Below are 11813 nucleotides of genomic sequence, written 5' to 3' on the forward strand. Positions count from 1 at the left end.
CTCCCTTCCCTACCATCCATCTCTGTAATCTTGCCTTTCTCTCCCTTTTTTATTTCCTCCTTCCTCCCTTCCCTTACTATCCCAACCCTACTCCCTAATCTTCCCATCCCTCCCTCCCTTCCCTCTACCATCCATCTCTGTAAATCCTTGCCTTCCTTTCTCTCCCTTTTCATTCCCCTCCCTTCCTCCCTTCCCTTACTATCCCAACCCTACTCCCTAATCTTCCCATCCCTCCCTTCCTTCCCTCTACCATCCATCTCTGTAAATCCTTGCCTTCCTTTCTCTCCCTTTTCATTCCCCTTCCTTCCTCCCGTCCCTTACAATCCCAACCCGACACCCTAAACTTCCCATCCTCCCTCCTTCCTCTACCATCCATCTCTGAATCCTGCCTTCTTTCTCCCTTTCATTCTCCTTCCTCCTTCCCTTACTATCCCAACCCTATTCCCTAATCTTCCCATCCTTCCCTTCCCTCTACCATCCATCCTTCCCCCTTCACTGCCCTGTACCTTACCTACCCCTCCCATCCTTCCTCTCCACCTCCTCACCTTCTTGACGACCCTGTGTCTCGGCGTACAGAACCCGGGAGGCAGCTTCAACAGGTAAAGGCGGCGTGGCGGCAGCGGCGGCTTCTGTACTCCGCTGCACCCCGCATGCCCGCCTCGTCGCTGAAGTCCCTCGGCTGCATCGACTTCGGCCTCTGCGTAAGGAGGGAAGAGTTAGTAGATGGTGTGGATTTTATAAAGGAAGGGTTGAGTGCGTATAAGAGTATAATCATGTATGCAAGTCTTCCTGCTGCCACCACTACTAATATTACACTTCTATTATACAAGGAGGGATGCAGCTCAAAGGTGAAAATAGGTAAATAAATAAATAATAGAAAGTTTGGAAAGTTTCGTTTAGTCGGCGCAACGTCTGTGGTCATATGCCGGAGAGAGACAGAAGGGGAAGGAATCATAGGAGAAGGGAACAGACCCCAGGAGACGGAAAAAGTTTGGAAAGTTTCGTTTAGTCGGCGCAACATCTGTGGTCATATGCCGGAGAGAGACAGAAGGGGAAGGAATCATAGAAGAGAACAGACCCCAGGAGACGGAACACAACCCCCAATTAATACCTGGTACCCATTCACTGCTGGGTGGACAGGGGCGGATAAATAATAGAAGGGAAAAAAAAGACCACTGGTACAAACTTGCCCACATTCCCTTTTTTTTCCTCTTTACTGTAAAATAGAAAAACCTACACCAATTAAATTTAACTTCAGAAATCTTATTATTAACGGAATCTGTATCAGCCCGGTATGTGTCGAGGCCAAATTTGTGTCTTTACAAGCAGCATGTGCAGCCAAATTTGGCTTTACCGTGTAGCAGCGACGGGACCAAATTTGTCTTCGTGTAGCAGTGACAGGCCAAATTTGTGGCTTTACCGTGCAGCAACGGGCCAAATTTGTGGCTTTACCGATGTAGCAACAACGGGCCAAATTTGTGGCTTTACCGTGTAGCAACAATGGGCCAAATTTGTGGCTTTACCGTAGCAGCAACAAACCAAATTTGTGGCTTTACCGAAGCAGACGGCCAAATTTGTGGCTTTACCGTGTAGCAGCACGGCCAAATTTGTGGCTTTACCGTGTAACAATGACAGCCAAATTTGTGGCTTTACCGTGTAGCAGCGACGGGCCAAATTTGTGGCTTTACCGTAGCAACAACGGCCAAATTTGTGGCTTTACATGTAGCAACGGGCCAAATTTGTGGCTTTACCATGTAGCAGCAACGGGCCAAATTTGTGGCTTTACCGTGTAGCAGCGATGGGGCAAATTTGTGGCTTTACCGTGTAGCAGCGACGGGGCAAATTTGTGGCTTTACCGTGTAGCAGCAACGGGCCAAATTTGTGTCTTTACCGTGTAGCAGCGACGGGCCAAATTTGTGGCTTTACCGTGTAGCAGCGATGGGCCAAATTTGTGCCGTGATTTTAACCCCCCAAAATAGATGATATATAAAACGATCACAAATACTTTGATATATATTATGAAATAGTTTGTGTGAGTGATGATTTTTTCTCACTTTTCTCGCTTAGAGGGACTATTAAGAAACATGATCCCCGCTGCTACCAGGCTAAATCAACATCATGCCACTAATTGTGTAAGTATGTTTGGACAACCAGATCAGCAGAATGGTAACCTAGGTATTTAAGAAGGCAGGGCAGGCACAGGACCAGTTAGAGCGATGTCTGTCTGCTTCGCTAAATAAAGATAAAAAAATAAAATAAAATAAAAGCTATGTAATTTTTTTTTTGATGTTACAGCCTCTCTCCTTCACTAAACAAATAACACAGCTACTTATGTTTGTTTTTACAGCCTGTCTCCTTCACTGAACAAAGAATACAGCCCCTTGTTCTTGCAGCCTCCCTCCTTCACTAACACCCCAACAAAGCTAATCATTTTTTTATATTACAGCCTCCCTATTTATTTTTACAGCCTGTCTCCTTCACTGGACAAAGAATACAGCTCCTTGTTCTTGTAGCCTCCCTCCTTCACTAACACCCCAACAAAGCTAATAATTTTTTTTATATTATTTTCATTCATTCATTCATCGTTGACGCCTGCCCCTTGAAGCTCCCACCAGGGGATGGCCACGGCAGAAGAGTTTCCACCTCTCTCTATCCAGACACTCCTTCCTTGCCTGCTCAAAGTTTCTCAAAGATCTTTCACCTCTCTCCCTGACATACTCCTGCACCCTATCTCTCCATTTCACAGCCTCTATTTTTACAGCCCGTCTACTTCACTGAACAAAGAATATAGCTCCTCGTTCTTGCAGCCTCCCTCCTTCACTAACACCCCAACAAAGCTAATCATTTTTTTTATATTATTTTCATTCATTCATTCATTTTTGACGGGGATGGCCACGGCAGAAGAGTTTCCATCTCTCTCTATCCAGACACTCCCTCCTTGCCTGCTCAAAGTTTCTCAAGGATCTTTCACCTCTCTCCCTGACATACTCCTGCACCCTATCTCTCCATTTCACAGCCTCTATTTATTTTTACAGCCCGTCTACTTCACTGAACAAAGAATATAGCTCCCTCCTTCACTAACACCCCAATACATCTCTGCACCCTAACCTTCTTCTTGGTGATGTGTAGGCCCGAGGAATAGGTCTCCATTGAGGTGCTTGGGTAGAGGCCTTCCGGGGCGTGGCTCTGCGACACCCGACATGCCTCCACCCATAAGGACGAGAGGATGTGCAGCCCACGCTCTCGGGCACGCAGGAACACACTCTGGAGGGGGTGGGTTAGGTTAGGTTAGGTTAAGGAAGGGTTAGTTAGGGATGTGTTAGGTTAGGTTAGGTTGAGGGAAGGGATGGGAAGGGTAGGGTTGGGAGAAGGGAAGGGTAGAGAAGGGTAAGGAAGGGAAGGGATGAGAAGGGGTTAGTTAGGGATGTGTTAGGTTAGGTTAGGTTGAGGGAAGGGATGGGAAGGGTAGGGTTGGGAGAAGGGAAGGGTAGAGAAGGGTAAGGAAGGGAAGGGAAGAGAAGGGAAAAGCATAGGGAAGGGAAGGAGAAGGGATGGGATGAGATGGAAGAGGCTAGGAAGGGAAGGGAAGGGAAGACAAGGGAAAGGAAGGGAAGGGAATAGAAGGGATAGGAAGAAGATAGAAGAGAATGGTTGGAAAGGGAATGATAGGGAAGGGAAGGGAAGGGAAGGGAAGAGAAGGGAAGAGAAGAGAAAGGTTGGAAAGGGAATGATAGGGAAGGGAAGGGAAGGGAAGGGAAGGGAAGAGAAAGGTTGGAAAGGGAATGATAGGGAAGGGAAGGGAAGGGAAGGGAAGAGAATGGTTGGAAAGGGAATGATAGGGAAGGGAAGGGAAGGGAAGGGAAGGGAAGAGAAGAGAATGATTGGAAAGGGAATGATAGGGAAGGGAAGGGAAGGGAAGGGAAGGGAAGAGAAGGGAAGAGAAACGTTGGAAAGGGAATGATAGGGAAGGGAAGGGAAGGGAAGGGAAGAGAATGGTTGGAAAGGGAAGGGAAGGGAAAGAAGAAGGGAACTGACAAGGTTAGGTTACACACAAATAAAAAAAGAACAACAACAAGAACAGGAAAAGCAAAACAACAACAAAACAAACAAACAAACACCCGCTCACCCACCATGGAACCCTCCCGGAATATGACGTGGGTGGTGTTACGGGTGAGCCGGATGTCAACCTGCGCCCCCAGAGCCTTGAGCTGCTCCCGGATGACGGCTGAGCGGTTGTCCCTCTCCACCCGCACCTCCACATAGGCCACCACACCTGCCGGGGGAATGGGTGAGGTGGATGAGGAGGAGGATGAGGAGGATGAGGAGGATGAGGAGGAGTTGGGAAGGGTTGGGATGGAATGGAAAGGGTAGGGAAGGGAAGGGAAGGGAAGGGAAGGGTAGGAAAGAGAAGGGAAGGGAAAGAGAAATGGGAAGGGAAGGAAAGGGTAGGAAAGAGAAGGGAAGGAGAGAGAAGGGAAAGGAAGGGAAGGGAAGGGTAGGAAAGAGAAGGGAAGGGAAGGAAAGGGTAGGAAAGAGAAGGGAAGGGAAGGAAAGGGTAGGAAAGAGAAGGGAAGGGAAAGGAAGGAGAGAGAACGGAAGGGAAGGAAAGGGTAGGAAAGAGAAGGGAAGGGAAAGGAAGGAGAGAGAAGGGAAGGGAAGGAAAGGGTAGGAAAGAGAAGGGGAAGGAAGGAGAGAAGGGAAGGAAGGAGAGAGAAGGGAAGGGAAGGAAAGGGTAGGAAAGAGAAGGGAAGGGAAAGGAAGGAGAGAGAAGGGAAGGGAAGGAGAGAGAAGGGAAGGGAAGGAAAGGGTAGGAAAGAGAAGGGAAGTGAGAGGAAGGAGAGAGAAGGGAAGGGAAGGAAAGGAGGGAGAGAGAAGGGAAAGGAAGGAGAGAAGGGAATTAAGGAAAGGAAGGAGAGAGAAGGGAATTAAGGAAAGGAGAGAGAAGGGAATTAAGGAAAGGAGAGAGAAGGGAATTAAGGAAAGGAGAGAGAAGGGAATTAAGGAAAGGAGAGAGAAGGGAATTAAGGAAAGGAAGGAGATAGAAGGGAAGGAAAGGAAGGAGAGAGAAGGGAAGGAAAGGGTAGGAAAGAGAAGGGAAGGGAAGGGAAGAGAAGGGAAGGAAAGGGTAGGAAAGAGAAGGGAAGGGAAAGGAAGGAGAGAGAAGGGAAGGGAAGGAAAGGGTAGGAAAGAGAAGGGAAGGGAAAGGAAGGAGAGAGAAGGGAAGGGAAGGAAAGGGTAGGAAAGAGAAGGGAAGGGAAAGGAAGGAGAGAGAAGGGAAGGGAAGGAAAGGGTAGGAAAGAGAAGGGAAGGGAAAGGAAGGAGAGAGAAGGGAAGGGAAGGAAAGGGTAGGAAAGAGAAGGGAAGGGAAAGGAAGGAGAGAGAAGGGAAGGGAAGGAAAGGGAAGGGTAGGAAAGAGAAGGGAAGGGAAGGGAAGGGTAGGAAAGAGAAGGGAAGGGAAAGGAAGGAGAGAGAAGGGAAGGGAAGGAAAGGGTAGGAAAGAGAAGGGAAGGAAAAGGAGGGAGAGAGAAGGGAAGGGAAGGAAAGGGAAAGGACGGAGAGAAGGGAAGGGAAGGAAAGGGTAGGAAAGAGAAGGGAAGGGAGAGGAAGGAGAGAGAAAGGAAGGGTAGGAAAGAGAAGGGAAGGGAGAGGAAGGAGAGAGATGGGAAGGGAAGGAAAGAGAAGGGAAGGGAGAGGAAGGAGAGAGATGGGAAGGGAAGGAAAGGGTAGGAAAGAGAAGGGAAGGGAGAGGAAGAAAACAGAAGGGAAGGGAGAGGAAGGAGAGAGATGGGAAGGGAAGGAAAGGGTAGGAAAGAGAAGGGAAGGGGGAGGAAGAAAAGAGAAGGGAAGGGAAGGGAAGGACAGAGAAGGGAAAGGAAGGGAAGGGAAGGAAAGAGAAGGGAAGGGAGAGGAAGGAGAGAGAAGGAAAGGGAAGGAAAGAGAAGGGAAGGAAGAGGAAGGAGAAGGGGAAGGAAGGAAAGGAAGGAGAAGGGGAAGGAGAGGAAGGAGAGAAGGAAGGGAAGGGAAGGGAAGGAAGGGAGAGGAGAGAGAAGGAAGGAAGGAAAGAGAAGGGAAGGGAGAGGAAGGAGAGAGAAGGAGAGAGAAGGGAAGGGAAGGAAAGAGAAGGGAAGGGAGAGGAAGGAGAGAGAAGGGAAGGGAAGGAAAGAGAAGGGAAGGGAGAGGAAGGAGAGAGAAGGGAAGGGAAGGAAAGGGTAGTAAAGAGAAGGGAAGGGAGAGGAAGGAGAGAGAAGGGAAGGGAGAGGAAGGAGAGAGAAGGAAAGGGTAGGAAAGAGAAGGGAAGGGAGAGGAAGGAGAGAGAAGGGAAGGGAAGGAAAGAGAAGGGAAGGGAGAGGAAGGAGAGAGAAGGGAAGGGAAGGAAAGAGAAGGGAAGGGAGAGGAAGGAGAGAGAAGGGAAGGGAAGGAAAGAGAAGGGAAGGGAGAGGAAGGAGAGAAGGGAAGGGAAGGAAAGAGAAGGGAAGGAGAGAGAAGGGAAGGGAAGGAAAGAGAAGGGAAGGGAGAGGAAGGAGAGAGAAGGGAAGGGAAGGAAAGAGAAGGGAAGGGAAGGAAAGAGAAGGGAAGGAGAGAGAAGGGAAGGGAAGGAAAGAGAAGGGAAGGGAGAGGAAGGAGAGAGAAGGGAAGGGAAGGAAAGAGAAGGAAGGGAGAGGAAGAGAGAAGGAAGGAAAGAGAAGGGAAGGGAGAGGAAGGAGAGAGAAAGGAAGGGAAGGAAAGAGAAGGGAAGGGAGAGGAAGGAGAGAGAAGGAAAGGGTAGGAAAGAGAAGGGAAGGAGAGAGAAGGGAAGGGAAGGAAAGAGAAGGGAAGGGAGAGGAAGGAGAGAAGGGAAGGGAAGGAAAGAGAAGGGAAGGGAGAGGAAGGAGAGAGAAGGAAAGGGTAGGAAAGAGAAGGGAAGGAGAGAGAAGGGAAGGGAAGGAAAGAGAAGGGAAGGAGAGAGAAGGGAAGGGAAGGAAAGAGAAGGGAAGGGAGAGGAAGGAGAGAGAAGGGAAGGGAAGGAAAGAGAAGGGAAGGAAAGAGAAGGGAAGGGAAGGAAAGAGAAAGGAAGGAGAAGGGAAGGAAGGAAAGAGAAGGAAGGGAGAGGAAGGAGAGAGAAGGAAGGGAAGGAAAGAGAAGGAAGGGAGAGAAGGAGAGAGAAGGAAAGGAGGGAAAGAGAAGGGAAGGAGAAGGGGAAGGGAAGGAAAGAGAAGGAAGGAGAGAGAAGGAAAGGGGAAGGAAAGAGAAGGGAAGGTAGAGGAAGGAGAGAGAAGGGAAGGGAAGGAAAGAGAAGGGAAGGGAGAGGAAGGAGAGAGAAGGGAAGGGAAGGAAAGAGAAGGAAAGGGTAGGAAAGAGAAGGGAAGGAGAGAGAAGGGAAGGGAGAGGAAGGAGAGAGAAGGAAAGGGTAGGAAAGAGAAGGGAAGGAGAGAGAAGGGAAGGGAAGGAAAGAGAAGGGAAGGGAGAGGAAGGAGAGAGAAGGAAAGGGTAGGAAAGGGAAGGGAAGGAGAGAGAAGGGAAGGGAAGGAATGGGTAGGACAAAAAAAAAGATATATGTAAAAGTCGGACCTACAATGTGGAAGAGGTGGATGAGGAAGAAAAAAATGAAGTGGAATGCAAATTAAGACGACCTATTTCCACATGTATTCCACCTATAATGAAAAAGGTTAAATACTATTGGTGGATGATAGAAAAAGTTTAAATACTACTGGTGGATGATAGAAAAAGGTTAAATACTATTGGTGGATGATAGAAAAAGGTTAAATACTATTGGTGGATGATAGAAAAAGGTTAAATACTATTGGTGGATGATAGAAAAAGGTTAAATACTATTGGTGGATGAAAGGCAAAGTAAACATTATTGGTGGATGCTGGGAAAGGTTATATATTACTGGTGGATGCTGGGAAAGGTTAAATACAATTGGTGGATGATAGAAAAAGTTTAAATACTATTGGTGGATGAAAGGAAAAGTAAACATTATTGGTGGATGCTGGGAAAGGTTATATATGACTGGTGGATGCTGGAAAAGGTTAAATACAATTGGTGGATGCTCAGGCTGTGATTGGTGGATGATAGAAAAAGTTTAAATACTACTGGTGGATGAAAGGCAAAGTAAGCATTATTGGTGGATGCTGGGAAAGGTTATATATTACAGGTGGATGCTGGGAAAGGTTAAATACAATTGGTGGATGCTGGGAAAGGTGGATACTGAGCTAATATGGATGAGGTTTCTATGGTAGGGACTGGAGTGGGCGGGGCTAATCTGTCAAGGTAAAATGAACAGCATGCATCACAACAAACACACATACAGACAGACATCCCTTACCCTTCAACACAGCGCTGGGGTCCTTGCAGGGTGACACAGCGCCCACAGCGACCCTCCCTCCTACAGCTGGCTTCCTCGTGGGGGTGGAGAGAAGGATGGAAGAGTGACCGTCCCCTTCTCCTCCCTCCTGTTCCCTCGTCTCCGTTCTCTTCCTCCCCGGCAATCCTCCAGTCAATATCTCCGTCAGTCGCTGCGTCGTCGTTGCGTCAAACTTCTTTACGAGTAGCAACGGACTCTTCACCATCTTTAACTTTTTCCTAATGTCTAGCGGCAAGTCCTTGGGCAGGTCCGAGTGCTGTGGGGTCAGGTCAGGTCTTGCAGGATGAGGTTTCGGGCTTGTAAGGATATGGGCGTGGTGTGTCGCATCCCCCATCGCTCTCCTTGGGGTGTGACATGAGGGTGTGTGGTTGTCTTTCCCATCTTCCCGAGGGCCGAGCACCCGCCCATGGTTCACTGGGGTCATTAAAAGATCTTCGTTCGTGAAATAAATCGTTCCATTGTTAAGTACCTTTGGTGTGACAGGGCTACGGGCTCCATCTTGCCTGCTTGATGATGATGATGATGCTGTGTTTGGGGTTACTGGTAAGGGTCTATGTCCTCGCCGAACCCCAGAGCTGTGATGTCGGGTAGTCCTCGTCATCCTCGGACATCGTGTGGTCGCTCCAGGGCTGTCTGTGCTAGTGGGCGTGGCTGAGGTCCTCCGTCTTGAGTGCGTGGGCGTTGTTTTTCCGCCTTTCCGCTCTTCCTTATGCTGGATATTGCCGAGCTTGGCCGCCAGACACTCCTCATCATTCAGGTCGAAAGGGAGAATGACATTAGCCAGAGACCTGCTCCGATGTCCCTTCCCGTCCGTCCCTAAGGCTGAATGTACCCTAGACCACTGTTGCTTGCGTCTTGGGGTCATAATGTTGCATTCCGAAGTCTCACCAGCGGTGTCGGAGCTCCCTTCCAACTCCTGTGGCTTCTGCGCGAACTCCGACTCCAGGAGCGACACGAGACTTTGCCGGCGTAGTTTAAACAGACCTTGACTCTTCGGTTTCCGTGGCTTTGTTGTTATTAGAGCCCCAGTGCCGACCCCAGGCTTCCCCACACTGCCCATAGCCCCCAGTATCACATCCCCAGCACCCCCACACGTCTCCTCTAGTCCATCTGGCGTCTCCATCACCTCTGTCACCTCTGGGGTCGGCACGGTAAAGGTCGGGGTATTGGTTGGACTCTCGGGAACTATAAGGGTTGCCCCGCGGCGTCTGGGGGCCTGCATGAGGGAGAATGACTTGAGGGGGGTCTGCTCTCCCCATCCTGCTGGCGGGGAGAATGGGGTGCTGGGGCCGTCTCTGTGATCCATCTGTCGCGCCTTAAAACCCTGCAGAGGAGTTTAATATCAGTAATTATGGTAAAATTCTAGTGTTTGCCCATACTCCCCCCTCCCCCCATACAAGCCTGGGGACCTGGTGGGAATGCAGGGTTTCGGGTGGGGGACACGAAATCCGTCACATTCGCGTATTTTTTTAGTGGGGGGGGGGGGATAAAATAGGTGAGAGAGAAATTTAATATCAGTAATTATTTCCATTTGTCGTGCCTTAAAACCCTGCAGAGGAATCTAATATCAGTAATTATTTTAAACTATGGCCAAAAAACTAGGTATCACTAATAAAATTTTCCCTTTGGTTTATTTACATTTACCTGAAATAATTATCTTTACTTTAGACAGCTTGAATCCCTCCCTCCCTCATTTCCTTTCTATGGCAAAAATAATACATAACCTTAAATAACACCAGAATAGCTAATATATATACACCTTTATAATTAATATTCAACCTTAATAGCTAATATACAACCTTATAGCTAATATATATACTTAAGAGATAAAATATAGCCTCAAAAGCTATTACCTAACCTTAAACCCCTGTGCTAAAAGGTCCCAGGTTTTCGTTTTGACAGCAGGAAAATGAACCCAGAAATGTGAATTTTTATAGCTAATATATATCCTTAAGAGATAAGATATAGCCTCAAAACCTAATACCTAACCTTAAACCCCTGTGCTAAAAGGTCCCAGGTTTTCGTTTTGACAGCAGGAAAATGAACCCAGAAATGTGAATTTTTATAGCTAATATATACTTAAGAGATAAGATATAGCCTCAAAACCTAATACCTAACCTTAAACCCCTGTGCTAAAAGGTCCCAGGTTTTCGTTTTGACAGCAGGAAAATGAACCCAGAAATGTGAATTTTTATAGCTAATATATATCCTTAAGAGATAAGATATAGCCTCAAAACCTAATACCTAACCTTAAACCCCTGTGCTAAAAGGTCCCAGGTTTTCGTTTTGACAGCAGGAAAATGAACTCAGAAATGTGAATTTTTATAGCTAATATATATACTTAAGAGATAAAATATAGCCTCAAAACCTAATACCTAACCTTAAACCACTAGGCTAAAAGGTCCCAGGTTTTCGTTTTGACAGCAGGAAAATGAACCCAGAAATGTGAATTTTTATAGCTAATATATATCCTTAAGAGATAATATATAGCCTCAAAAGCTATTACCCAACCTTAAACCCCTGTGCTAAAAGGTCCCAGGTTTTCGTTTTGACAGCAGGAAAATGAACCCAGAAATGTGAATTTTTATAGCTAATATATATCCTTAAGAGATAAGATATAGCCTCAAAACCTAATACCTAACCTTAAACCCCTGTGCTAAAAGGTCCCAGGTTTTCGTTTTGACAGCAGGAAAATGAACTCAGAAATGTGAATTTTTATAGCTAATATATATACTTAAGAGATAAGATATAACCTCAAAACCTAATACCTAACCTTAAACCACTAGGCTAAAAGGTCCCAGGTTTTCGTTTTGACAGCAGGAAAATGAACTCAGAAATGTGAATTTTTATAGCTAATATATATACTTAAGAGATAAGATATAACCTCAAAACCTAATACCTAACCTTAAACCACTAGGCTAAAAGGTCCCAGGTTTTCGTTTTGACAGCAGGAAAATGAACCCAGAAATGTGAATTTTTATAGCTAATATATATCCTTAAGAGATAATATATAGCCTCAAAAGCTATTACCTAACCTTAAACCCCTGTGCTAAAAGGTCCCAGGTTTTCGTTTTGACAGCAGGAAAATGAACCCAGATGTGAATTTTTCAAAACCCCAAACCCCCAGCTGGCTCGCTTCGCTTGCTACTCCTATGGCCAAAAAAGTTCAAATTTAGTGGAAAAAGACCTCCCCTTCCTTTCACAGCTCTAGGCACGGACCGGACTTATATAAAATTTCAAGACGGTCTCCATCCCTCTCTCTCTCCCTCTCTTTCACCACATCAAAACACCTCCCAGACAGCTTTTATTTACGCCTTAGTAACTATAAATGCCGCCTGGAGTACTGGCTCACCTATTACTCTTCGGGAGGCAGCAGGGAGCGCCATCACAGCAGAAATAACAGGAAAACTTTTAAATCCATCTTGCTTTCCGCCGCCGCCCAGCTGATCGTCAACAACACTACGTTCA

General features: G+C 47.0%; 1 protein-coding gene across 1 annotated transcript in view; it reads right to left on the reverse strand.

Annotated features, from left to right (window-relative positions):
- Positions 1–11813, reverse strand: part of LOC126986008 (uncharacterized) — a 109128-nt gene extending 97315 nt beyond the window's left edge. Inside the window, exons 1-6 of the mRNA XM_050841694.1 lie at positions 11698–11813; positions 8307–9669; positions 4131–4273; positions 3109–3264; positions 636–697; positions 546–594 (exon numbers count right to left, since the gene is read on the reverse strand). Of these exons, the coding sequence (XP_050697651.1) occupies positions 546–594; positions 636–697; positions 3109–3264; positions 4131–4273; positions 8307–9651 (1755 nt within the window). The 5' untranslated portion in view covers positions 9652–9669; positions 11698–11813. The remainder of the gene's footprint in view (positions 1–545; positions 595–635; positions 698–3108; positions 3265–4130; positions 4274–8306; positions 9670–11697) is intronic.

This window comes from Eriocheir sinensis, chromosome 61 (assembly GCF_024679095.1).
Source record: "Eriocheir sinensis breed Jianghai 21 chromosome 61, ASM2467909v1, whole genome shotgun sequence".
Taxonomy (NCBI): Eukaryota; Metazoa; Arthropoda; class Malacostraca; order Decapoda; family Varunidae; genus Eriocheir; species Eriocheir sinensis.